The following is a 27314-nucleotide window of genomic DNA, read 5'->3' on the forward strand; positions in this document are numbered from 1 at the left end:
GTCTCAACTTTTGAAGGCACATTTTGAAGCATTGCTGTAGATAGAACAACACATCCACTGTGAACATAAGTGTGTAAGTTCAGACCATCTCAGTTTATCGAATCGTTCATTTAAAAAGCTTCAACACAGTTTAAAGCATGTGTTTAGTGCCATTACTGCAGCTGCTTAAGACACATAGAGCAAAGATAGTTTTAAGTAATAAAATGGCTGCAGGCTAAGAGAGTGATACTGTATTGTATTACAAGCTGTTCATACTTTTCTGACACCTTAATAACTTGACAGGAATCTACTAAGGGGATCGGCGTCTTTTACATTTACAGCATTTGGCAGACGCCCTTATTCAGAGCGACGTACATAAGTGCTTAAATCTCTAACATTGAATACATTAATGCTGGCTCATACTTAAGATACCATGAGTTTAAAACATTGTTCAAAGTTACAATGAAAAAGTGTCAAAGGTTGTGTTTTTTTTTTAATTTAATTTAATTTTTATTTAATTTTTTTTTATATAATTGCAAAAGATAGGGAAAGAAGTGCTAGTTGAAGTGTTTCCTGAATAAGTAGGTCTTCAACCGCTGCTTGAAAATAGCCAGTGACTCAGCTGATTTTCCCAGGAACAGTGACTAATGGTCAGGTTTTGTTGGGTGCCTGAAATAATGGCTTAAATGAGAAGCTTAAGATGAGGTGAGGAGATGGAAAGTTAAATTTTATTCAGTCATAATCGTACATCATACAAAACAATAAAGGGTTAAATGATCAGAGGTCCATTGGCCTAGTAGAGTTATACCAACATGGCTTGAACCGCAAGGTGTATAGTAATATGTGCTAATATGTCATTACATGACATAAAAACATGATAATTGTATATATGAGGAGCTATAGATATCGGAAGGAGTCTCCAGATCCATCTCTTTATAACAGTTAAAGCTATAACTTTCAGCACAGGTTTCTTGGTAACATGTCCAGTTTAATAACTTTCCAAGACAGACGAAAAGATTTTTCCATACGTTTTCCAGGCAGTAAGTCATTCTTTTTTCTTTTTCTTTTTTTAAACTGAGTTTTAAGTACTAATACGTTTTAAATAGTAAGTAGTGGGTCACTTTTAGCTCTGATTTTATCTTTGCACATGTTCACTGATGATAACGTCATAATAACAGATATATATATATATATATATATATATATATATATATATATATATATATATATATATATATATATATATATATATATATATATATATCATTTAGGAATGCACAACTCAAACAGAGTAATCTACTGTGTAAGAAAAATACAGTCTGGTTTCCATCTCTGGATGAAATGTGCACCTTCAGCTATAGAGCAGACACGACTGACCACCAGTGAGGATTTTCTTTTTTTTCTTTCTTTCTTTCTTTCTGAGAAGCTCTTGAACTTTTTTTTTTTTAAAAGACTGAATGTCTGCACAGGAAGACTGGGGAATAGATTATCTGTGGTGGGCTTTATATAATAACTTGCGAATGGAAAGACATTGATTTTTTTAAATGGTTATTGGATGTTTTGTCTGGTTTTGTGTGTTCGAGTAAAAAACAGAATATTCTCATGGTCGCTAAGAGGTAAAATCATTTCATATATATTTATAGCTACTTAAATCTGCACCATTAATCATTGTTAAATTGAACTTGGATTATATTGATGCCTAGTGCAAAGCAGAAAATGATGGTTAGTAATAAAGTCATAGATATTTATTACTGCTCGAGTCCTTAATATTAATGTTCTTGTCTAAATGTCATTTTAAGGGAATGAGAAAAGTAAACAAACATTTTTAATAAGATATATTCTAATATGTGTCTCTGTAAAGTGCATTACTAAGACGCTGGGCTATCATGAAGCATCATTGACTTTGATTCTCCAAGTCTTTCAATGTGTCCCCTATGTGTTGAACTCGGCTGAAATGTTGTGAATGAGCCGGTTATTGCATGTGATTTACATATTTTCATTTCCACCAAACCATTTGGTGAGCCCCTGTGGACTGAGCTCCTAAGAGCTCATGTTAGTTTCTTCTCAGTGCTGTACACACAATACATCAGAATAAAGTAATGGATTGATGCAGCTTCTATTGGGCTTGGGGGACTTTGGGAACCAACAAGAGAAAAGGGAGCAGGAGGTTTTTTACTCTCATGAAGGTCTGAGGTGAAGCTCACAGTTGCTAAAAGGTCAGGTTGATCACCACGGGAGTGTATTGGACACTGAAATGTTTTTTTTATTCATTCATTTATCTGTCTTTAGTAACTGCTGTATCCAGGTCAGGGTTGCTGTATTATTTCTATGTATTTTTCTTTAAAATATAGGGAGTTGGTACAGGGAACAGGAACTGATTTTTTTTTTTACGGCAAATGGTGAAATTTGACAAGCAACATAAAACAACATTAGCTTAATTACTATAGAGTTATTAGTAAAATCTGTGTTACTCAGAATGCATTGTGTATCGTCACATTCCTCAGCAACTAATACAGTATGCAGGCATCAGATATTTACCCCGTGGATACAAGCAGTGTAAAAAAATAAAATAAACCTCTAAACAACCTGAACTTGGTCTCACTTGTGTTGCAGGAGAAATACCCAGATTTGGTTCAACTTCCTGAGGGCTGCAGATCTGAGATCATGTTGATCCAGAATCCACAACTTCCTGGGTACGCTTTTTTTATATTTGGCAATTCCGTATTCAATACATTCATTCATTGTTAGCATTAATCAGTCACACTGCATTGGTTAACTCTCTCAACATGACACCCAGAGTCTCACACAATGTAAAAAAAAACATCAAATTGTTATAGTTCACCGGTGGTGTATTATGGACGATTCTATATAGAAATGGAGACAGGGATTCTTCAAGACCTGTTGTTTGTTTTTTTTGTTTTTTTTTTGTCAGTCTTGCAGGACAGATCTGTAGCTTTAACCAGTAAAGATCTGAGAGTAAATAGTAAACCAGTAAAGAGACCCAATTGTACCACCTTTCCAGTTCAAGTAAACTGAGAGCTTGTAGACGTTACACTTATGGGCATTTTGCATAGTACAGTATCATAACCAACATCATCTGTTGCAACACTTAAGGAAGTAAACCATACGACTTTTTTTTCTTTTTGCTCGGTTAGATTTTGTGTCCAAATAGAATCATCAATACAGGTCTTTCTCTACTCCAGGTGTACAATGAGCATTTTCTGGAACATTACCGTCAGTACAGAAGGAGTAGTCAAGCCGAAGATTGACCTACTGATGAAAATACCTGAGCAGGGTGAGGAAACTTTTCTTTACCGAGACGCGAAACATTCCGCACAATGTTTTAGATCATTGCACTGTATCGTTTGGTCACGTCCTTAAAGTTTCAATGTCGAATTCAAAATCAAATAAAAACTTTATTTTAAATACAAGAAGGAAAATAAATTGAGACTTCTAGTCTATTTGTCTGCCAAGGCATTTAGGTATATTTAAAGAAGACCAGACATATGATCTGCTTGTTCCATGTGCCCTGGATATCCATGTGAATTGATTTTAATGGTAATGAACTAGTGCTCTTTGTACTTTGTGCACATGGGATGGTTGAAGATTAGGCACCGATTCTCCAAATCTAGCACAGATGCCTGAACTTGAGAAGCCGCTTGAGACTTATAAATAAAAAGTAGACTGTTGTTAAATGTTATTGTCTGTGCTGTAGGACTGATGATAAAGCCCTCTTTCTTTATTAACAGCTCAAAAACTGGATACGGAAAGCGTGGTGGAGTCGGCACCGGAACGCTTTCGGAGTCTCCTGGCGGTGTTGGGAGTGGAAGCTACAATCGAAAGTTTAATACAATCCGTCTCTTTTTAAACAAATCAGACAACACAAGAAACTGTTAAAGCAAATGTAGGTTTGCTTTAGAATTTTATTCAGTATAAACACCACCGTATTGTCTATTAAGAAATGTATTAATGCTATCTGTACACAATCCGTCACCACATGTACACGTGTGCACATAGCGTATGTAAATATACATCATTAGACAATAGCTAGAAAAATAAATAATTTAAATAGAAAAAATGTGACCGCAAAATCCACTTTGTCTTTCGAAATAGTGAATATTTTAGTCCTTACTTTATCAGTAATCACAGTGATTGTGATTTCTTGAGAGGATTAATAGTAACCTGGGTTTCAGTTTAGCAAGTACACATCCTTTAGTTTCTTGTAGTGAGTCAGTCAACGTTTTGCTCCCTGCAAGTCAACCTTTAGATTTTGCTCGACTTCAGATTTGGCCTTCGCCGTACCCAAAGGCACTGCCAATCAAAAGCTTTCACACTGTAATTAACCCATCTAAATGGTCCATCTGAAATACTGTCAAATTAACTCTGTTTAATTAAGGAACACAGATATGTGAATTAAAGTTACAGGCCAAAATCTCTTCTACATCTACATGTACTTTTGCTGATCGATGTTTATCTTCTACACTAAAGATTTACATCTTTAGAACATCTGTGTCACTCAGTGATTCAACTGTAATAAAACAAACTCCAAGAGTTCAAACTTTTGACTGGCAGTGCAGATCAAATTGTTTTGCGTTAACACCACAAACTTTCAGTCTTGCACTAAAAGGTTTTTATCTTTTGCATTAGAGTAACATCAACATCTGATTTCACTTAAAACTACAAAAATGTTCTGTTTTACTCTTTCAAATGTGATGACTACTGAACTTAAATTGTGCAGCACAAAGTACAAACACCTACAGAGGTACATTAGGAGGAACAGTAAAGAGTTTGGCCGATATTAAAGGCTGTCCAAGAAAATCCTCTGAACTGTCGATTAAGGCCTCGAAAGCTGACATGTAAAAAGTCTGATCATGCCATAGAATTGTTCAGTTGTTTAACTAAAGAGAGAAACAGGACTTTAGTGGTTTAAAATCAATACTATTAGACACAGCATTCGCTAGATCACATGAGGTGAAAGGAGAGAAAAAAATTAAATAAATAAAATAAAAATATCACAGCACTGGTCAAAGCAATGATGCATCAGGAGTCTGTGGATGAACACAGACATGCATCTGTTCTGGCGTTTCTAAGCTGATACGAGCTCAACTACGAGCATGTGCGTACAAAGTCCTTCAATGTTATGTATAGTGTTTAGTTCAAATGATCACACACAAGTAGTTTACATTTGTCTCTATAAAAAGATTTGGCTATAGTAAATGCTGTGCTTTCGGCTGCAATTAAATGGGCCAGGCGTACGCAATGAGCCACAAGCAACTTCATTAAACTACATTATAATAAAGAAGCCATTAAAAATTTAGCAAACTTCTTTAAGTCATGAAGTTTTGGAAAGTGCCAGCTTGGCTCTTTTATACCCTCATGTGCAATTTGTATGTTGAACAGCTTTGGTCTGCTTGTACAACCTTTTACCGATGCCGAATCTGGTTTGGGGCCAAACGAGAACACTCTCCAAAACATACTCTCCCTTCTTTCACTTAAAAGGACGAGCTCTTTATTTAAACCTGCTCTGCATCCACTGCATCGGTTACAGCACACGAATTACCAGAGGTTGTTCATGGTAATTACACATGCTACACTTTAGGTGGAGGGAAATTAAGCAAAGAACGAGTAAACAACAGGTCCAGTAAAAACATAACGGATCGGGAACATATTAAGCAGCAAACACATGCAGTGGTTAAACATTTGTCATCAGCAACCAATGTGCTATTTTTTAAACTGTGGAAAGAAAGAAAAAAAAAAGAGGAAAAAATAAAAATAAAATCACAAGCCCCATCAAAGATGATTTGAGAAGCTTGATTACTTAACATAAATAATAACTGACTATGGTACAGTACTTACTGAACGTACAAAAAAAAGCGCGATGGCCTTGAGCTAGACGCATCAACATGCATTCGTCTAGCCATATTGTAAATCCTGTTAATGTCAGTGGTCACAGACCTAAACGTTATGGAGTAGTAGTCTCATTTCACATCAAGTATCCATCTTTATTTGAATTACCCCCTCACTGTAGTCTTTACACAGAGACACGATCACTCCCTGCGAAGAAAGCCACTCTTGGCACTAGAATGCGGTTGTTATATGACAACCGACAAACACCACCCCCCCTCCTCCTCTGTGCCTTTCATTCTTTGAAAAGTTCAGGTCACTTCCAGGTAAAAAAAACAAAACATGGCACACATCTTAATGAGGTGTGGATACAAATAATAATAATTTTTAAAAAAACTGGGAATAATACACTCAGATCCATCGTTGAAATGAGAAGCAGCGTGTGGAGCAGAGACGAGAAGAAAGCGAGGTTCATACGGGGTGGAAGAGCAGCGTGCAGTCCTGCCGCTCACTGTAAAGGCTGGAGGGAGGCAGCTCCTTTGTGTCAATTGTGCTCTTCAGGTAATAGTTGACGATTTTGGTGTCGAGTTTATACTGGTGAGGGATGCTCTCGTACGGTTTAGGATCCAGATCCAGGATGGAGACAGAGAACGCAAAACGAGTTTTTGTGGGTTGGATTTCTAAATGAGGCTGTAGTCTGTAAGAACAGAGTTAAAGTCAGAATAACAAGCCATGCCAGATTAACTTTAATCTGTGTACAGACATTATACACGAGTGGGGTTTACAGACATGGACAAATTGCTCCCTCACTGACTCACTCGGTGCACTAAAGATTCTTTCACAGGAGGGAGTTCTTAATTAGTTCTTAGTAGACCAATTAGTGGACTTCTGCATGAGTCACTGATGAAAGAGAGGAAATGAGCATGAAACCACATCGGTATGGTCTGTATTTGCACTTCTGCACATGAACACACGCACACACACACACACCCCAAATGCAAGTTACATTCAACCCTTTTGCTGCTCATGGTTTTCACTGCTATTGGTCACATTCACTCAGAGTAACCTAAAGATGGAGCAGGGACATGAGACATGATGTGTACAGCCTACATGTCTCAAAAATATAGAACAGCATAGTTTGTCCTCATTAAGAACTTCAGTTCAGTTCATGTCTCTAAAACATGGATGACTACAGCGCAGCCTAGTGGTGCCGGGCTCTGTAAACAGTGCTGCTGGTCTTAATCATGGTGTGTGTGTGTGTGTGTGTGTGGAATTACTGTACAATTGCTTACAATATGGTGCAATATTTTTCACCACGACCACAATATTTATATACACACACACACACACACGTTTTCCAAGAACCTAACTGTAGATTTCATTTTATGCACCTTAGTTTTTGTGTTTGGTTTTAAAGTCATTAAGCTCAAGTTTGTATCACACGTTGGTGGCCTCATAAGAAACTTTGTTAAAAAGGTCCATTCACTTTTATTTCAGATTCTTAATGCCTGTATGTCCAACCTGGTGGAGTTTCCTTTTGGTTTAAATTAGCTTTACAAGAAAATAATACAGTACAGAGCGAGCATGCATTCAACGCCGTGATGGCTGTTAGTGCCATGGATATCGGTCACTAAGCAACAACGCAATGGCAGAACAATGTGTTCTAACCAAGAAAAATGTAGTGTGTTTTAAAAGATACATTATTAGAACGTTACTCTTAGTGGTAAGGTCAGGAGCAGACGAGAAGTTTCTGGTAAATCGATTAAGTTCGTTAAATTAAATCATGTCATTTCCGTAGCTGAGCAACATATGACCGAGAGAAACAGCTAGTCATATTTGTGAAGGTGGAAAGCAGCACCAGCTGTTTTCCACTCACTGTAGATAATATTTGTGTGGCAGTCTACAAAAACCTAGCATTTCTTGCCATGACTGATCTCCAGGACTCAAACAAAAGAGACACGTTAGACACAACATTAATGTTTACAGAGATCGAGTGGAGAGATGACGTGGCTCGACAACGAGGGAAGAAATCTTTGAATCCAATTTTCTCCTTTTCATTTTTAAGGCTACAGATTTTTTTTTTTTTTTAAATGTTTGTATATTTTAGTTTCCAGAAATATAAATAGTAGATGTCAAAACGTGACCACGTGAACAGCGGGTCAAATCTCTAATCTCACACACAGCACGCATACTGGGACTCACTTTTCATCTTCTCCACAAGGTGCGAAGGTGATCATGATGGAGCAATCCTTAGCGGTCATTGCTACTCTGTACTGAAGAACCTGTATTGTTTCAGAAAGTCAAGTCAATGCGTGTAACTTATTACCTTCAAACACAACGAGTGAAGCAGATACTATTAAAAGTGTTACCTTTGCAACTGCATATTCTATGGAGCCATCGTCTTCAGGAGGACACGTTTTCACCTTCTCCAGGAAACTTGAGTCATAAGGACCATCGATCTGCAATCTGTTCCTGAACCCCACAGAATAATAGCGGTTTATTGGTTCAGTAGATTCTAGATTATTAGCTTTTACAATAGTTTGGGTTAAATTTCAGATTGAAAAAAATTTATTTTATTATTATTATTATTTTAATCATTAAAGCAATCACTCAGCATACTAATGCCACCTAAGTTAAATACGTCACTGCACTGTAGAACGCAAGCTCATAGATCAGCCTGTGTGTTTTCTCCACCTAGTGCTAACAACATATCATTACAGACTAGTGAAGGTTGAAAACTCACCTTTCTTTAGGAAACTTCTCCAGATATTGCTCCACTCTCTTGTACAGTGGGTAGAGGCCTTCAATGTCAAGGTTGTCCATCATCTGGGCTTGGAGGATTTTGGCAAGGACGCAGTCTTTGGGAAGACCAGGACTGCCTGCAAATACGACAGAAAGATAAAAAGATAAACAAATGTCCAAAATTCTGTAATTGTGAACCAAAAATAATAATAATCAGAGCCAGATGTTATGTTCAGGTATAACAGACCTCATACACACAAATGTGTGTTGTCTTTCATTTGGTTATAAAAACTGCTAATAGAAGCAACAGCTAGGCAGTTGTTGTAATAAAGATTGTAAACTCACTTAAAATTAACGTTCGATTACATTTTCATGTTTTGTTTTTTTTTCCGTTTTTTTTAATGTATTAAGATGGAAAAACTGAGCTCACTTTCAGTCAAGGCCCGGGTTAACAACAAATTGGACTACTGGTTGGTCGAGGTAGGTTGTCCGTTTTGGGGACAAGGTCAGAGAGGCTAGATCGAGATGGTTTGGACATGTACAGAGGAGGGAGATGGTTATATTTGTAGAAGGATGTTGGAGATGCAGCTGCCAGTTAAGAGGTCAATAGGAAGGCCAAAGAGGAGATATATGGATGTGTTAAATTAAGGTAATTGGTGCGAGAGTAGAGGATGCTGAGGATAGAGTTAGGTGGGAACAGATGATTCACTCTGGCGACCCCTAGTGGGAAAAGCCGAAAGAAGAAGATTCAAGAAAAATATATATATATATATATATGTATATATATATATATATATATATATATATATATATATACATATATATATACACATATATATATATATATATATATATATATATACACACATACACATACACACACACACACACACCCAAATCATGATTTAATAATAACTAAAAGCTAGAAAATGATCAGCACTGTAGGTGTGCCACATCGCAGACGGACAGCGACATCTCCACAGCAGCAAAAGTCAAAACAACTGAATAGTGCTAGAAAAGTGTGTAGGAATGAGTGGAGCTTCCACGATGCTTTTGTTTTTACACAAGTCAGCACAACAAAAATAGTAAATAAGCCTGAAGGTTTTTGTGCATGTCAGTGCTAGTTCCCCTTCCAGACAGTTTAAAACTGACAGATGATCTATAGTTACGTGTAAGAAGCGATCCTCACCGTTGCGTAGCAGATCTCTGTGAAGTGGACTGGCTTCACAGAGCACTCTGCCGTCAGAGAGCTGCACCTTCCTCGGTTCTACAGATCGATTCGAGTCTCCGGTACTTAGCAGAGCGCTGCAGATCACCTGAATGAACTCGCTGAGGACAGTTTTGCTGGACTGGTGCCCGTTGCTGTGGTGGAAGTAGGGCCACAGGTGCTGGACAAGCTCGTTTAAGTCGGGTTGTTGCTTGGCATCATCTTTGCAGCTGTATATCAGCTCTCCACCCTGAATTAAAAAAAGGCACACAAAACTTCTCTTTCTAACCAGGCTTTAGATACACAAGTGTAGCCATGAGGTAAAGCTATTACACAGCAAGTGGGACTGACTATATCAAACTCTTCTAAAAAATGTGTTTTAGTTATTTAAAAAGATCCAGTAGCATTTAAAAGATCCAAAACATGTAGGCTGTTTGTTTTAATAGACTTGTGTTAAAGAAAAAGCTTCATTTATACTGACTGCCAGACTATAAGTGGTGACATGGCCAGCATGCTCTCATTAATCACACGGGCAATACAGCTTTTAAACTGACAGCGGTGACAGAGGCAGATGAGTAAAGGTGAGAATTTACATGTTTCTTGTTTTATAGCCTGAAACATTATGAAATACAATAATCCACACATGGTTGATTATTTTAGTCCAATTGTTTACAGACTAAAATAGTCATTACCTGAAGTTTCTCCAGTTATTTACCAGGTCACCAGATCCCTGTATCAGGTATTTCTGTATTTTAATCTAGCAAACCAGTTTCTGAAGTGCAAAAAAACACTACTCGGTGAAACATGTCAGACAGGAACCAGGTCCTTCATATACAAATGTGTGCATCACAAACGAAGCAGTAACAGTCAATAAGAAGTGTAATGTGACCATTTTCTTGAAGGTCCCATAATATGAAACTAATTCCTAAACTGACTCTTGACTCCTTTTGGTTTTTGAGCATTTTGTACAAAGCTTTTTTTTTTTTGAAGATTGACACTGAAACCTCTAGAGAACATCTCACTATCTCCTCAGGATCTCCTGACAAATGTGAAACAAGCAGCAAGCCAGTCTGGCTTATTTGTGGAGTTGTTTAGTCATGCAGATTGTCTCACAGTGTTAGAATATGGGACTGGATGATGTTTCAACACTGTGCTTTACCATACTATCAGTTCTAATGAATAGTGAGAAAGTCCGTGTTAGTTGAACATTGTGTGTAATTCAGTCCTGTCACCAGTTTTTTTCCTTGAGAGTGTATATTATGTGCACATATATGTATAGATGTCCTACTAATCCAGGACTGTGGTAGCCTAGTGTGCAAGGTGTCCCAGGACCACCAAGCATCCACTGTTATGCCCCTGAGCAAACCTCTTAACCGTCAATTGTATAAAATGCAAGTCGCTCTGGATAAAAGTGTCTGCTAAATGCTGGAAAAGTAAATGTAAAAGACTTCTACATAAAGCAAACAATCTCTGGGGACTTCTTTTCAGAACTGCCTGACAAAAGACTAACATGGGGTATTTTTTATAAAATCCCAAATGACGTGACGATGGTGACATCGCCTGACCAGTCAACTGGCTATTTTTAGCACCTATATCCCTTTTAAAGCTCTTGGGTCCCTTATTCAGCCTAATGTCAGAGTGGTAGTGTCACTGGTACATAACTGGTGTATCAGCCTGTAATATTCCATACAGATCATTTTACTGATTTTAATGTATCGTTCTTACGTAACCCATTAAAGAGTCATTTAACTTACCTTAAATATTTTCAAATTGTTTTGTGGTTCTTCCAACAGGTTCTTGATTGCTATATACATTCTCTGTTTGCTCCTAGAAAAGAAACGCACGTCAGCACACGCAGCTTCTCGTTCTCAGAGTCAGTTCTGGGTTCTGTTCCATGGAGAATCTCACATTAGATTTATATTTGTGGGAGAGGTTTTAATGAAACCCAGAGATCTGCATCCATCTATTTCCATTTCATTTGTAAAACAATGTAAAGTATTAAGCCAAAAGACACCCATTATCAATCTCTGTTATTTGGCCATGTAAAAAAAAAAAAAATCTTGCAGACACTTGAACGGAGTCCATTTATTGACTTTTTTGAGTGATGGATCACTAAATAAAGGCCAACAATTTGAAAAGAATGAGTCAGATGATGGCTGGTGCATTTCAAACCGGTGCAAATAAGGAAAGATTAAAATGTTTTAAACAAAAAAATAATGTACCTAAAGTTTGAATAGTTGGATTACGGGTCCTGTTTCATCGCTCGCTCCCTTCCACATACTTGGCAGATCTTACATTGCCATCTAAACCTGCTCAAAAACACCCCCACATGGTTCTGCTGCAGTAGTTTGCAAGTGCAAGTCCTTCCTCTTTGGGCAAGTGTACAGGACCCAACACCATTTAGAGTTAAACAGGTTGAATTGACACCTTCAACTCTTGGACTAGCATTCTTCATTTATTTCTTACTTGCAGCTGAATTATGAATCTTTGCAGGTTCGCTAGATGTTTCGTGTCACTGCGCCTTCAACTTTCGCTATGGATAAGACTGTTTGCTAAATGATTAAAGGTACACTACTGAGTCACTAATTCATTGCCTCCACCTTGGCTATTGTTTGGCATTTTGGTTATGTTTGCCCGACTGTATTACAACACCAACCTTGCAGACGTACAAAACACCTCACCCTTTCCTCACACAATGTGCGTTAACCCCAATGATCTATAAATAATAATGCTAACTGGAATCTAATGAAGAAAAGTATGACGAAATAGTAAAAAGGCGCCTAATAAATGTGTCTACTGAAGGGGTCCGTGAAGTTTTATGAAATAAAAATGTCCTCGCTGCTTTATATACCAATTCTGAGAAGTGTTAGGGTTTATCATCGTTTTAATTATAAACTACTTTTCAGAAATGAAGACAACTGTGCTTTGATTAAGCTGTTTGTAAGCCTGCAAAGTTTGTAATAATTTCTGAAAGCACTCACCCTGAGAAGAGATCCAAGGGACAGTACCGACTCAGCCTGTTCCACTTCCCGTTAGCTAGCTACACAATGGACACAGAACAAAGCACAAATAAATCTGACTGATCTAATTTACATTTGTAATTAAACCCAATTTGCAATTGCATGCTATAGAGCAAACTGCCGGTCGTTAAAGTCCGTATTTAGTAAATTAATGTAGCTACAAAAATATCATGGAAAAATCGAACTAAATTACATCTGTGGTTTTTGAGGTAGCTGACCCTTTGAGGTAGTCAGTTATGAGCTGCCTGTTAATACAGAAGTTAAAGCAGAAGTAAGGAAACTTGTTCCTATTAGTATATAGAATATGTAACGACATTTGTGTGACAGTTGCTTCATACAAGTCCCTTACCTTAAAATGCTGGTGCATACAAAATCGGCACACTTTTCTCTTACATTCCTTGGTAGCGTGTCTTGAAAAGGGTAGAAATCCACATTTTGGCTGCAATTACACAAGTTACAGGCAGAAGAAAAAAAATAAAATTACATTCATGACCACTAACAAAATGTGCATAAAATGATTACATGTGGTTCTTAACAGGAAACATATCACACTGTCTACATCAGGGGTGTCAGTCACAGTGGGCCAAAATATAAAAGTGAGAAAGTCACGAGCCAAACTGAATATTTATTGAAAAATTAACTGCAACTGATATGTAATGTTCAACCTTTTTCTTATGGAAACAAACTTTAGTTTTGTTGAACACAGGATCTGGAACAACCAGAGCTTGATATTACAAACACATAAGAAATTAAATTTGAAATAAAAGACACATCAGTGGGGTTCATGTCGCAAACTTTGACCATACACTTTTTGACAAACTCTCCCTCATTAAAGGGCCGGGCAGATTTTGCTGTCTCTGCCACAATAAAGCTTTACAGCCTTTACAGCAGCTTCACTTTTTGATTTAGCTTTCATGAACTGCCGGGAAACCAGACTTTTTTCATCTCCTCCGCCTTCTGGAGCTTCTGCTTTACGTCCAGGTCCTTATACTTCTCATAATGTTTCGTGTCATAGTGTCTTCTTGTTATATTCTTACATTACAGACACGTTAGCTCCGATAGCACACAAGACAAACAGGTCTGTCCTTTATATTCGTGAACAGATAATCTGCCTCCCTCCTGTCTTGAAAGCTCCTATTGTCCATCTTTCGTTTGGCCATTTTTGTGGAGGGTGGAATTAACTTGCCCGATGTGACTGTAACATGGTTGTTAACGACTGTCAACAGAGAATGAGGGGCGCTTGCTGTTCGTGACTACGTGTCAATACAGTGGCAATGCATTCTGGGATTTGTAGTATTAGCGGAGCATGCGGCTAGCCAGCTGTAATGCACATTTGATATGATCTCACGGGCCAAATATAATTACACCCCTATATATAATATAATAGTTTGACACCCCTGGTCTACATGATCGAGCACTGCTACAATCTGTCCGTTTCATTCTTTAAGATTAGGTCAGCTTATGAAGTACATCAGCTGCTCACGCAGCGTCACTGCAGTGCTTTTTGGAGAGTTTTAACTCGCAGGTGTTACCTTAATTTCGACACACAGAGGAGGTCGGTGATCTCCAAAGTGGCACAGTGACAGGTGGGTGAGGTTGGGAAGACACAGGCCACACCCACTGAAAGTGTCCATCACTTTATCACACCGTAATTCTGCACGAGAACAGGAGAAACAAGACGTTCTGCACTGAAGAACAAGAACATTATAAACCCGTGGAAAAGTCAACCACATGTAAACAAATGTTTCCCAGAAGGCAGAGGGTCACAGGGAGCATCTCGGCTTATAGCTGGAGCTCATCAGGAAGACGTGGAAAATTACTACTGTTTTTAGCAGTTGTTTCAAAAACGGCCTTTAAGAAATAGGGCAGGAAATTTTAAAAAAGTTGATATATAAACATCATATATCTAAAAACCAACCTGCACAGTGATTATTCCATCTGGCTCATGTGATGCTAGTTGTTTTGTGTATCTTTAGTATTGTTGTAGAACCTGCATTGTGCTGAATGTTTATTGTTACATGCTGCACTTCTTGTTTTGCTGGAACTGTAGCTTTGCTTGCTGATCCCATCTTACACTTGACACATTTGTACTCTACAGTTACTGTATGTGTACGATGCACCCTGTGCGGTTCACCAGCGTGTCGGACAAACAAGATTTGAATCCCTTGTGTGTGTGTGTGTGTGTGTACACACACACACACATGCATATACACAGAAGGTATTGTTTCAAAAATCTACTCATGTCAGATGGACCACCAGTATAAAGACAGACAGGAAAAGACAGATAGATATGGAGATACTGAAGTACAGATGCAAAAACTAAACAGAAATCTAGACTGATAGGTTTACACCTTTACGGACAGACACTCAGCAATCAAAAAATTCAACCTGGTCTCATTTACCTGGGCGTTCTTGTTGGATCTTCAACGACAGCTTTCGTACAAAGTCCAACGGGAGTTTAACAACTTCCTGTGAACATTCAAAATGTGTGTCAAGCCACTCACAAGGTCACACCCTGTGGTCAAGCAATCTGTATTATTTGTATTTTGTTGCCTTTTTTTTTTAACAATAAAACAAACATGACTTACTCCACTGTGCACATATTTCTCCCCCAACAAGGGCTTCATGACATTTCTGCAATAATCAACTATGTTGGGAATGTGTTGGAAAGCTTGTTCCGTCGTCTGGGTGGAGGAAAAAAAAACAAGATAAACCACTTCATGTATCTAAAAACATATGAGCTGCTTCACATGAGTAACGTCCAGCCTGACGGCCACGTGATTAAAGACATTGCAGACTATTTAGGACTGAAGATTTATTTAACCACAAAATTGTGATGTTAGGTCATGACAGTCATGTACCTGATGTGCGTTTTGTGTTTCCTCACAAGGGTATTTCAAAAGCCGGAGGACTCTGGAGTGCTGATGAAAAAAGAAGAAAAAAAAGGCCATCTGTTGGCGTACAAACCCAATAAGTGTATTAAAAGACACTATTTGACACAGACACTAACAGACTTATTTCCTGCCTGAACATACAGATGTGAGCTCCTGCTCCTCCTCATTTCCTGTCTGGTTTAGAACAGATGTGTGTCAAATCTGTATATTTAGTCTTATTTAGTCATGTTTATGCTTTAAGCAAAGATAGACAACTATGACTCTATACCATAAATAATCGAATTATCGTTTTATTAATCACCATGTTCAGATAATCATAGTTACAAAGAGGCGTGGGTTGTCTGAATTTTCTGGTATTTTCCATCCCCACCAAAGAGAAGGTATGCCAAGAACAGCATGTTCACATGCACACTAATAATCTGATTATCTAAATTAACTGGAATAAGCTTGTAGATGTTGGTCATGTAATGCATGATGTATAACTGATCAGTCATATATTCATATTTAACTTTCATAATGTCTATTGTATCACATCTGCATTGTCTTGTATAGTCTGTATTATCTTGTATACTGTTAGGTCTGTACTTTTGAGAGTCACAAACAACTGGAACCAAATTCCTTGTGTGTGTCAACACACTTCCCCAATAAACCCGTTTCTGATTCTGATTCAGTGGACACGTGGAAAACAGTTAATCTGTACAGGTATGAAAATAAAAGGCCCCCGGGAGTACAGGTGCACATCATGTTCCCAAAAATAGTGAGATTTCCTATGGTCTGTTAACTGGAAAGACAAAAAAAAAAATCAACTGTGGAAAATCTGAAAACATCAAAGTGTGTGTGTGTGTGTGTGTGTGAGAGAGAGAGAGAGAGTGTGTTAGGCACTTATTAGTGTCTCACAGTATTTACAATAAACATTTTAAAATCAACAGGATGTAATTTGGACTAAACTTCTGATCGTTCTTTAGTTTGACACACTGGTCCATTTTAATGCCAGCTAACGGTTTCCTGCATTACACACACAGCTACCTGCTGATGGTGGCACCGTAACATTTAGCCCTCACATCATCTCTACCTAAAGAAAGCCATGTACCTGAGCTTTAATCCTAATCTGTCCAGTTCGCTGACTTCCTCATCTGGTTCAAACAGATCCAAACTACAAACTTCAACGTTCATACCAATACCGTAGTCCGCACCATCACACTAGTCTATGACTAACTAACTAACCAAGCAGATCCCTTTGTGTAACCATGGTGTATAACTTCACTTCATTCTATAACACTAAATCCAACGCTTCCGGTCCGACCTGCCTTTCTGATGCTCTCTGCTGGATTTGTCATTAATATCACCTTAGACATCACTATAACTGGTGAAGCAGAAAAAAAAAGCTTTATTTTGTGTTTAACACGTATAAAATGCCGCAAATTATTATTTCCTCCTTATAAAAAAACACCGTAACTCTGCAAGCAGTAACATCGGTAAGAAGCACTGACTTCTTACAGGATTAACAAAAAAACAGCAGGAAATTTGTAGTGATCACAAATCGTTTCACGTAGAAACATATTTAAATTTTCCACTCGGTCATTTCTCAAGTGTAAACAACGATTATCAAATTCCTACAATCATCGGAACTCTGTAGTTATTGACACACAAACATTTGTGTTTTGTCCTTTTTTTTTTTTTTTTTAAGATGACCAGAAAAGTTGGAAAGATAAAATGGAAAGCACTCAAAGAAACTTTAAAAAACAATTGATTTGATGGAGAGATTTAACACTTTAAAAATGAGAATTATGTCTGTTGTAGTTTCACGATGATTGTTGAATGTGAAACAAATCAAAGCAGGAGGATTTTGAGGATCTGCAAAGAGACCATTTTAGAAAGAATCACTTCCGCCATCTCACAACCATCTGCCTGGACTTCAGTCCAAACTTCTCTTATTTCAAAAACTCACTGATATGTTTAGAGTTAAAAATAATCACAACACATTTAACAAGTTTCTGCTCAAGTTTCTGCTCCAAATGGTGTTGGTTTGGATAAACATGGTTTCTGAGCTTCTCTCCTAACTGAAAAAAGATTCATAAACACAAAACAAATATTTCGGTCGGAAACGTATCGACTCACACACGACCTTTGACATCAAGGTCTCTCTTATCTACTAACAAAAAATATCTACAACTAAACGGTTTAAACTTATAGAACTACCTGTTATTTAACTGCAATGTTTAGCAAACCTGAGTCACTTTGAAAATAGGTTTAATTTCAAAGTGCAAACAATGAGAGGTGCGGTCCAGAAGATAGAAAGAAAACACACACTCACTCTCACACACTCACACTCACTCTCACACACTCACACTCACTCACACTCACGCTCACGCTCACGCTCACGCTCACTCGCTCACACACTCGCTCACTCGCACACTCTCTCACACACTCGCTCACTCACTCACACACTCGCTCACTCACACACTCTCGCACACTCACACACTCGCTCACTCACACACTCTCGCACACTCACACACTCTCGCACACTCACACACTCTCGCACACTCACACACTCTCGCACGCTCACACACTCTCGCACGCTCACACACTCTCGCACACTCACACACTCTCGCACGCTCGCACACTCACATTCTCACACGCACGCACGCACACTCACTCACTCGCTCACTCACACACTCTCGCACACTCACACACTCGCTCACTCACACACTCTCGCACACTCACACACTCGCTCACTCACACACTCTCGCACACTCACACACTCGCTCACTCACACACTCTCGCACACTCTCGCACACTCACACTCTCGCACACTCACACACTCTCGCACGCTCGCACACTCTCGCACACTCGCACACTCTCGCACACTCGCACACTCTCGCACGCTCGCACACTCTCGCACACTCACACACGCACGCACGCTCGCACACTCACATTCTCACACGCACGCACGCACACACACTCACTCACTCTCACACGCACGCACGCACACTCACTCACTCACTCTCACACGCACGCACACTCACTCACTCTCACACGCACGCACACTCACTCACTCTCACACGCACGCACACTCACTCACTCTCACGCTCACTCACTCACTCTCACGCACACTCACTCACTCTCACGCACACTCACTCACTCTCACGCACACTCACTCACTCTCACGCACACTCACTCACTCTCACGCACACTCACTCACTCTCACGCTCACTCACTCACTCTCACGCTCACTCACTCACTCTCACGCTCACTCACTCACTCTCACGCTCACTCACTCACTCTCACGCTCACTCACTCACTCTCACGCTCACTCTCACGCTCACTCTCACGCTCACTCTCACGCACACTCTCACGCACACTCTCACGCTCACTCTCACGCACACTCTCACGCACACTCACTCACTCTCACGCACACTCACTCACTCTCACGCACACTCACTCACTCTCACGCACACTCACTCACTCTCACGCACACTCACTCACTCTCACGCACACTCACTCACTCTCACGCACACTCACTCACTCTCACGCACACTCACTCACTCACTCTCACGCACACTCACTCACTCACTCACTCTCACGCACACTCACTCACTCTCACTCACTCTCACGCTCACTCACTCACTCTCACGCTCACTCACTCACTCTCACGCTCACTCACTCACTCTCACGCTCACTCACTCACTCTCACGCTCACTCACTCACTCTCACGCTCACTCACTCACTCTCACGCTCACTCACTCACTCTCACGCTCACTCACTCACTCTCACGCTCACTCACTCACTCTCACGCTCACTCACTCACTCTCACGCTCACTCACTCACTCTCACGCTCACTCACTCACTCTCACGCTCACTCACTCACTCTCACGCTCACTCACTCACTCTCACGCTCACTCACTCACTCTCACGCTCACTCACTCACTCTCACGCTCACTCACTCACTCTCACGCTCACTCACTCACTCTCACGCTCACTCACTCACTCTCACGCTCACTCACTCACTCTCACGCTCACTCACTCACTCTCACACTCACTCACTCACTCTCACACTCACTCACTCACTCTCACACTCACTCACTCACTCTCACACTCACTCACTCACTCTCACACTCACTCACTCACTCTCGCACACTCACTCACTCTCGCACACTCACTCACTCTCGCACACTCACTCACTCTCGCACACTCACTCACTCTCGCACACTCACTCACTCTCGCACACTCACTCACTCACGCACACTCACTCACTCACGCACACTCACTCACTCACGCACACTCACTCACTCACGCACACTCACTCACTCACTCACTCTCACGCACACTCACTCACTCACTCACTCTCACGCACACTCACTCACTCACTCACTCTCACGCACACTCACTCACTCTCACTCACTCTCACTCACTCTCACTCACTCTCACGCACACTCACTCACACTCACGCACACTCACGCACACTCACGCACACTCACGCACACTCACGCACACTCACGCTCACTCACTCACTCTCACACTCACTCACTCACTCTCACACTCACTCACTCACTCTCACACTCACTCACTCTCACACTCACTCACTCACTCACTCTCACACTCACTCACTCACTCACTCTCACACTCACTCACTCTCACACTCACTCACTCTCACACTCACTCACTCTCACACTCACTCACTCTCACACTCACTCACTCTCACACTCACTCACTCACTCTCACACTCACTCACTCTCACACTCACTCACTCACTCTCACACTCACTCACTCACTCTCACACTCACTCTCGCACACTCACACTCACTCTCGCACACTCACACTCACTCTCGCACACTCACACTCACTCTCGCACACTCACACTCACTCTCGCACACTCACACTCACTCTCGCACACTCACTCACTCTCTCACACTCACTCACTCTCTCACACTCACTCACTCTCGCACACTCACTCACTCTCGCACACTCACTCACTCTCGCACACTCACTCACTCTCGCACACTCACTCACTCTCGCACACTCACTCACTCTCGCACACTCACTCACTCTCGCACACTCACTCACTCACGCACACTCACTCACTCACTCACTCTCACGCACACTCACTCACTCACTCACTCTCACGCACACTCACTCACTCACTCACTCTCACGCACACTCACTCACTCTCACTCACTCTCACTCACTCTCACGCACACTCACGCACACTCACGCACACTCACGCACACTCACGCACACTCACGCACACTCACGCTCACTCACGCTCACTCACTCACTCTCACACTCACTCACTCTCACACTCACTCACTCTCACACTCACTCACTCACTCTCACACTCACTCACTCACTCTCACACTCACTCACTCACTCTCACACTCACTCACTCTCACACTCACTCACTCACTCTCACACTCACTCACTCACTCTCACACTCACTCACTCACTCTCACACTCACTCACTCACTCTCACACTCACTCACTCACTCACACACTCACTCACTCTCGCACACTCACTCACTCTCGCACACTCACTCACTCTCGCACACTCACTCACTCTCGCACACTCACTCACTCTCGCACACTCACTCACTCTCGCACACTCACTCACTCTCGCACACTCACTCACTCACGCACACTCACTCACTCACTCACTCTCACGCACACTCACTCACTCACTCACTCTCACGCACACTCACTCACTCACTCACTCTCACGCACACTCACGCACACTCACTCACTCTCACTCACTCTCACTCACTCTCACGCACACTCACGCACACTCACGCACACTCACGCACACTCACGCACACTCACGCACACTCACGCTCACTCACTCACTCTCACACTCACTCACTCTCACACTCACTCACTCACTCTCACACTCACTCACTCACTCTCACACTCACTCACTCACTCTCACACTCACTCACTCTCACACTCACTCACTCACTCTCACACTCACTCACTCACTCTCACACTCACTCACTCACTCTCACACTCACTCACTCACTCTCACACACTCACTCACTCACTCACACACTCACTCACTCACTCACTCTCGCACACTCACTCACTCTCGCACACTCACTCACTCTCGCACACTCACTCACTCTCGCACACTCACTCACTCTCGCACACTCACTCACTCTCGCACACTCACTCACTCTCGCACACTCACTCACTCTCGCACACTCACTCACTCTCGCTCTCTCACTCACTCTCTCACACTCACTCACTCTCGCACACTCACTCACTCTCGCACACTCACTCACTCTCGCACACTCACTCACTCACGCACACTCACTCACTCACACTCACTCACTCACGCACACTCACTCACTCACGCACACTCACTCACGCACACTCACTCACTCACGCACACTCACTCACTCACGCACACTCACTCACTCACGCACACTCACTCACTCACGCACACTCACTCACTCACTCACTCTCACGCACACTCACTCACTCACTCACTCTCACGCACACTCACTCACTCACTCACTCTCACGCACACTCACTCACTCTCACTCACTCTCACTCACTCTCACTCACTCTCACTCACACTCACGCACACTCACGCACACTCACGCACACTCACGCACACTCACGCACACTCACGCACACTCACGCTCACTCACTCACTCTCACACTCACTCACTCACTCTCACACTCACTCACTCACTCTCACACTCACTCACTCTCACACTCACTCACTCACTCACTCTCACACTCACTCACTCACTCACTCTCACACTCACTCACTCTCACACTCACTCACTCTCACACTCACTCACTCTCACACTCACTCACTCACTCTCACACTCACTCACTCACTCTCACACTCACTCACTCACTCTCACACTCACTCACTCACTCTCACACTCACTCACTCACTCTCACACTCACTCACTCACTCTCACACTCACTCACTCACTCTCACACTCACTCACTCACTCTCACACTCACACACTCACTCACTCTCACACACTCACTCACTCTCACACACTCACTCACTCTCACACACTCACTCACTCTCACACACTCACTCACTCTCACACACTCACTCACTCTCACACACTCACTCACTCACTCTCACACACTCACTCACTCACTCTCACACACTCACTCACTCACTCTCACACACTCACTCACTCACTCACTCTCACACACTCACTCACTCACTCACTCACTCTCACACACTCACTCACTCACTCTCACACACTCACTCACTCACTCACTCACTCTCACACACTCACTCACTCACACACTCACTCTCACACACTCACTCACTCACTCACACACAATATGTCGAGCAACTTAGCAACACGACACTGAATACGTTTAGCGACTTCAGTCAGGCTTCGAACCTGAATAAAGGGCTGAGACGGTTATTAGTTTAACATTCCAGTCAGCTTAGTTCACCCAAACGCCTGGTTCGGATCGGCTCAGGCTTGGTTTTTGTTCTACTTTAAGCATGTTTGCTAATTAGCCACAAGCTAACCCAGTCTCTGCCTGTCACAATTACCTGGACGTGTGAAACAACAAGGCTCTTGTTCCCTTCCCCGTGGTATTTCCAATCGTTCTCGTCCATTTTGTCTAGTTCCATAACACGGCGGTGTTTTGAGTTGACGGGACGGAAGGAATCTTTCACTAACAGCTGACAAACAAAGAACAAACTTATGTGGAGAAGGAAGCCAGGCGACGCCGGACTCCTCTCATACACACTGACTAGAGTGTAACCGTCATCAAGGACAACGCTCTACGCTCGCTCCGATTGGCTAGGGGATTCAGTCGAGCGTTATGATTGGTTGTTAACTTCTGGTAAAAAAAAAGATCCAATGAGAGCATGATCAGAACGCTCGAGATCATTTCTACGTCATTTGTTTAGCTTAGCCGGTGTTTTAGGGATCAAACAGTAACGCATTAAATGTTAATCAGCGATATTTTTTAATTTATGATTTTTCTCATGATTTGTACTAAGTTAGAAATAAACTGTAGTTAGTGTGAAATCAAGAGAAAATAAAATTATTAGACACTTTAAATATATACAAATATGAGTCAAATGCTGCTCTTTATTAAAATTATAATATATATATATATATATATATATGTATGTATAATGTAATATTATTTATTTATATTTAATTCAAAAAATTAAAAAAGACTTTTTTATTTAAAAAAAAAATTTTATATTTTTATATTAATATCTTTTTTTATTAAATGTACATAATTACCTGAGGATTAACCACCAGTCCACAAATATGGTTAGACAACTAGCTGAGTTTAGCCAAGCTTGCCCTCAGACATTGCCCAATCCTGGTCAGTGTCTCAGTGAATCACTGGATCACAGGAACGCAGAAATACACAGTGAATGGACACCAGTTTATTGCAGGACACCATGCACACACATTCAAACCTGTACAATAAACACAATTTAGAGTTAGAGTAGCAACCAGGTTGTCCTGTGTTTGTATGTAATATGATGCAACATATCAGTATACAGATAAAAGTATACTGTGTTGTTGTATGTGGTTTAACATGGTTATTACCAAACTGCAAATCTTTTTGTCATGCTCAGCACATATGTTCTGGATTCGATTTAAAGTTATGTTCTCAAAGTCTTCTACAAATGGATATGGATTGTGTTATCTTCACCCCTGCCCTGTGAAGGATGTTGGTGATGTCACTGTTTTGGGTTTTTCTTCCACAGCTCTCATGTTTCTGTCACAAACTGCTGTTGCTTTCCTTGGCTAACCTGTTAAGTGTCTGGTTGTTAGTACACCAAAGAAACATTGGTTGTACTGGATCTGCTTTTACTTTTTTAAGCTTCAGCAAACAGCCTGCTTTGGATCTTTGTATGGGTTTATTCATTTTAACAACAAATGCAGTCTTCAAAGGTGATACCCATGGATCAAACCTAGATTTTCAAACAATCAATTGAACAGCACACCTGGGCAACAGGAAACACTGTTCAGTCACATGTTCCAATTTTTTTTTCACAATGGGGAGTTTACACAATGGGGAGTTTGAACAAAAAGGTCTCATGTTATTGTTGATCTATCAATTCAAATCCATCCGTTCACCTGAAACCTAAATATCTCAAGTGTATTGAAAAATTAAGGAATTGGCCTTGCCATTCCAATACTTTCAGAGGAAACGTCTACATCAGCATATATAATTTTTCAATAACATATAAGGTGTAGCATGTAACATGTAGTTCATTGAGAAATTTTCACATTGCGGGACGCATAAAGGAATATCTTATCTTATTGATGTCCGCTAATGTCCAACAGACATTTGACCTTATTCCGTTCATATTTTAATAAACTGGTGAACATGAATTCAGACCACCATGTGCTACATCTCAGGAAATATTATTTAGGTCCCTGATCTTTCTCGCAGCAGCAAGACGTGTCTGCCTCTGGTACTGTGACTCAGCATGAGGTCTCATGACCTGATTCACTGGTGGATGTAAGTAGGTATGAGATTTTGATAACAATAAAATAGGCAACAGTTACATATACAAGGTAAGCTTGGTATTCATGCAATATATTACATACAAGACATATGCAATATAAAAACCACAATGAAAAACACTGAAGCATCATCTTTATTCAAAATGTATAAAACATTTACAAAATTTTACAGTTGTTAAAATCAAGCATTAAATCAAAATATATCCAAATTCATCATTCAGTAAAAATAATCATTAACAAATTGTAAAACATATGGCAGATGTGTACAGACATTAACTGGAGACGGTCATCACAGTGAAGGATTTTGATGGGCTCGAGTGACTGATTCTGAATTTCTTTTTGCAGCTGTCCACAGAGTTCTGATGAGTCTCCTGTGGAGGAGTTGACTCGTACAGTACACATATGGACCCGTCCTCTCCTATACGATAGGACACTTCGTAGGGGTCGACCCACATTGTAAGCTCGCTGGGTAAGAGGGAGAAAAGCTGCTCCCTGCTGAGGCCGATGGTGTAAGCGGCCTTCCCTACTAGCGGGTCCATCCTGTGATTGATCCGAATACAGCGATATCCCGAACCTCTAAACGGTGTGTCAGGAAACCAATGGTGCTCATAATGCTCTGAAATCAAAAGTAAAAATCTGTTTTAGAATTAGGATTGTTTTAAAAATACATTTGGTGTTACATCATTGCTCACTAAATGCAGCATTTTAGTGCTCCTGAGATCAAATCGGTTCTATTTAACCTCTAAGGCCTGTTTCGTACTGTTCAATTTAAGCAGTCGTCAAGATTCGTCTACCGTAGGAGCCAATCCCAGTAAAATCAATCACACCTATTGTTGATGAACACTGTAGCACAGTGTACACTAGCATTTTAATTTGAACAACAAAATAATTATTTTACAATCGATTTTTTTTTGTCTGCAACAAAAAAGATCAGGTAAAAGTCGATGTAAATATGTGTTTGAGCCACACATTAACCACATGCCTAATGCTCAGTGAAGTAAATTAAATAAAACTTTTAACTTAAAAAGTCATACTTAGAAATTTTCCCCTTTTATCAGTAGTTGATATAAAGACTAGGATTCATTGTTCATCTGAGATTCATCCCTGAGCCAGAAAACGACTGGTCCATCTTTCAATGGAAAATAAATAAACAAACCATTTAATGGTTTGAAGAAAGACATAAAACAACATAAGATAAACAAAACGTGAAATACTTTCTGTCATGTTTAATCTCACCTCCTAAAGCCTCTTCCAGAGAAAGGCTGAAGTGTTGGAGTTGGTCTTCAGACAGAAGTCCTGTTCCTCTCAACAAGGTGGTAATAAAGTTCACAGCTGTGGAAACCTCGGCTTTCATGACGAAAACTATTCATAAACTGCAAAACATCAGTACAGTACATGTTGCTTTCTGAGGTACGGTTTATATTCAGTTGAACATCAGCTAGCTGTATGATGTAGAAGTTAGCTTTGGCCTCAGTAGCATTTTGGCACTTTTCCTTTGTTCACAACACAAAGATAAAATGTCCATTAAACATAACTCACCTACCCCAGACTCGTCGAAACTAACGAACAAAGACCTTCTGACTCTTTTCTTATCGGAATCTGAACATTACATCAAACCAAAATCGAAAATAATTCGGCTTTCTTTCGAACAAACTTCACTTCACTTCCAACAGCTATGACCAAAATAGGATCAACAGCGACTGTATCCCAAATAACGACAGAATTGCTCTGTAGGAGCGCTACGTAGGGCACGTCATACGGAGGTCCCAGAGCCCTACCTAGTGCACTTCGTGCCTATTTGGGATACGGCCTTCGCAGTTGTAGACGTTGCGGAATGTCAGATAGTAAACATTCTCGAGCTAGAAGTAGCTCGTCCAATCGTATTTTACGACGGGGATCACGTCATACATAGAGCGAGTGCGCGTTTGTTGACTCTTTTTTTCCAAAGCGACAGTTTAAGAATAATATCTTAACAACCTTTTTTTATAATGTTTTTATAATGTTTTTATATGTTTTTATAATGTTTTTATAATGTAACCGATAAAACACACTTGTGCTATATTACATAGCAACAATGACAGAGCATTCAGCGCCTACAGAAAACTAAAGTAATAAACACTCACTTTAAAGGTGTACAATTTTCAAT

The 27314-nt window shown here is 40.6% G+C and overlaps 3 protein-coding genes across 5 annotated transcripts in view; 1 reads left to right on the forward strand and 2 right to left on the reverse strand.

Moving 5' to 3' along the window:
• The window catches only part of LOC113639110 (centromere protein P), a 70616-nt gene extending 66074 nt beyond the window's left edge, over positions 1–4542 (forward strand). For both annotated transcript variants that reach the window (XM_047810643.1, XM_047810644.1), the window contains exons 7-9: positions 2593–2672; positions 3183–3274; positions 3729–4542. In XM_047810643.1, coding sequence (XP_047666599.1) covers positions 2593–2672; positions 3183–3274; positions 3729–3847 — 291 coding nt within the window. In that variant the 3' untranslated portion in view covers positions 3848–4542. The remainder of the gene's footprint in view (positions 1–2592; positions 2673–3182; positions 3275–3728) is intronic.
• Positions 3871–23441, reverse strand: ippk (inositol 1,3,4,5,6-pentakisphosphate 2-kinase). Its single transcript, XM_027140796.2, has 13 exons — positions 23218–23441; positions 15654–15713; positions 15381–15476; positions 15195–15261; positions 14325–14446; positions 13142–13231; positions 12754–12812; positions 11527–11599; positions 9755–10022; positions 8567–8702; positions 8193–8295; positions 8026–8105; positions 3871–6520 (listed from the first exon to the last, which is right to left on the reverse strand). The coding sequence occupies exons 1-13, from the start codon at positions 23296–23298 to the stop codon at positions 6295–6297; spliced, it is 1461 nt and encodes a 486-aa protein (XP_026996597.2). The 5' UTR covers positions 23299–23441; the 3' UTR covers positions 3871–6294.
• A 1843-nt stretch (positions 23442–25284) lies between these two features.
• Positions 25285–26874, reverse strand: si:dkey-42i9.4 (uncharacterized protein LOC492503 homolog). Of its 2 annotated transcripts, none has more exons than XM_027140718.2 (3): positions 26712–26874; positions 26405–26541; positions 25285–25784 (listed from the first exon to the last, which is right to left on the reverse strand). In XM_027140718.2, the coding sequence occupies exons 2-3, from the start codon at positions 26520–26522 to the stop codon at positions 25441–25443; spliced, it is 462 nt and encodes a 153-aa protein (XP_026996519.2). In that variant the 5' UTR covers positions 26523–26541; positions 26712–26874; the 3' UTR covers positions 25285–25440. The 2 variants fall into 2 exon arrangements, with proteins under 2 accessions (XP_026996519.2, XP_026996518.2); XM_027140717.2 differs by having other exon boundaries at positions 26708–26870.
• Positions 26875–27314: the final 440 nt, after the last annotated feature.

This window comes from Tachysurus fulvidraco, chromosome 2 (assembly GCF_022655615.1).
Source record: "Tachysurus fulvidraco isolate hzauxx_2018 chromosome 2, HZAU_PFXX_2.0, whole genome shotgun sequence".
NCBI classification, from domain to species: domain Eukaryota; kingdom Metazoa; phylum Chordata; class Actinopteri; order Siluriformes; family Bagridae; genus Tachysurus; species Tachysurus fulvidraco.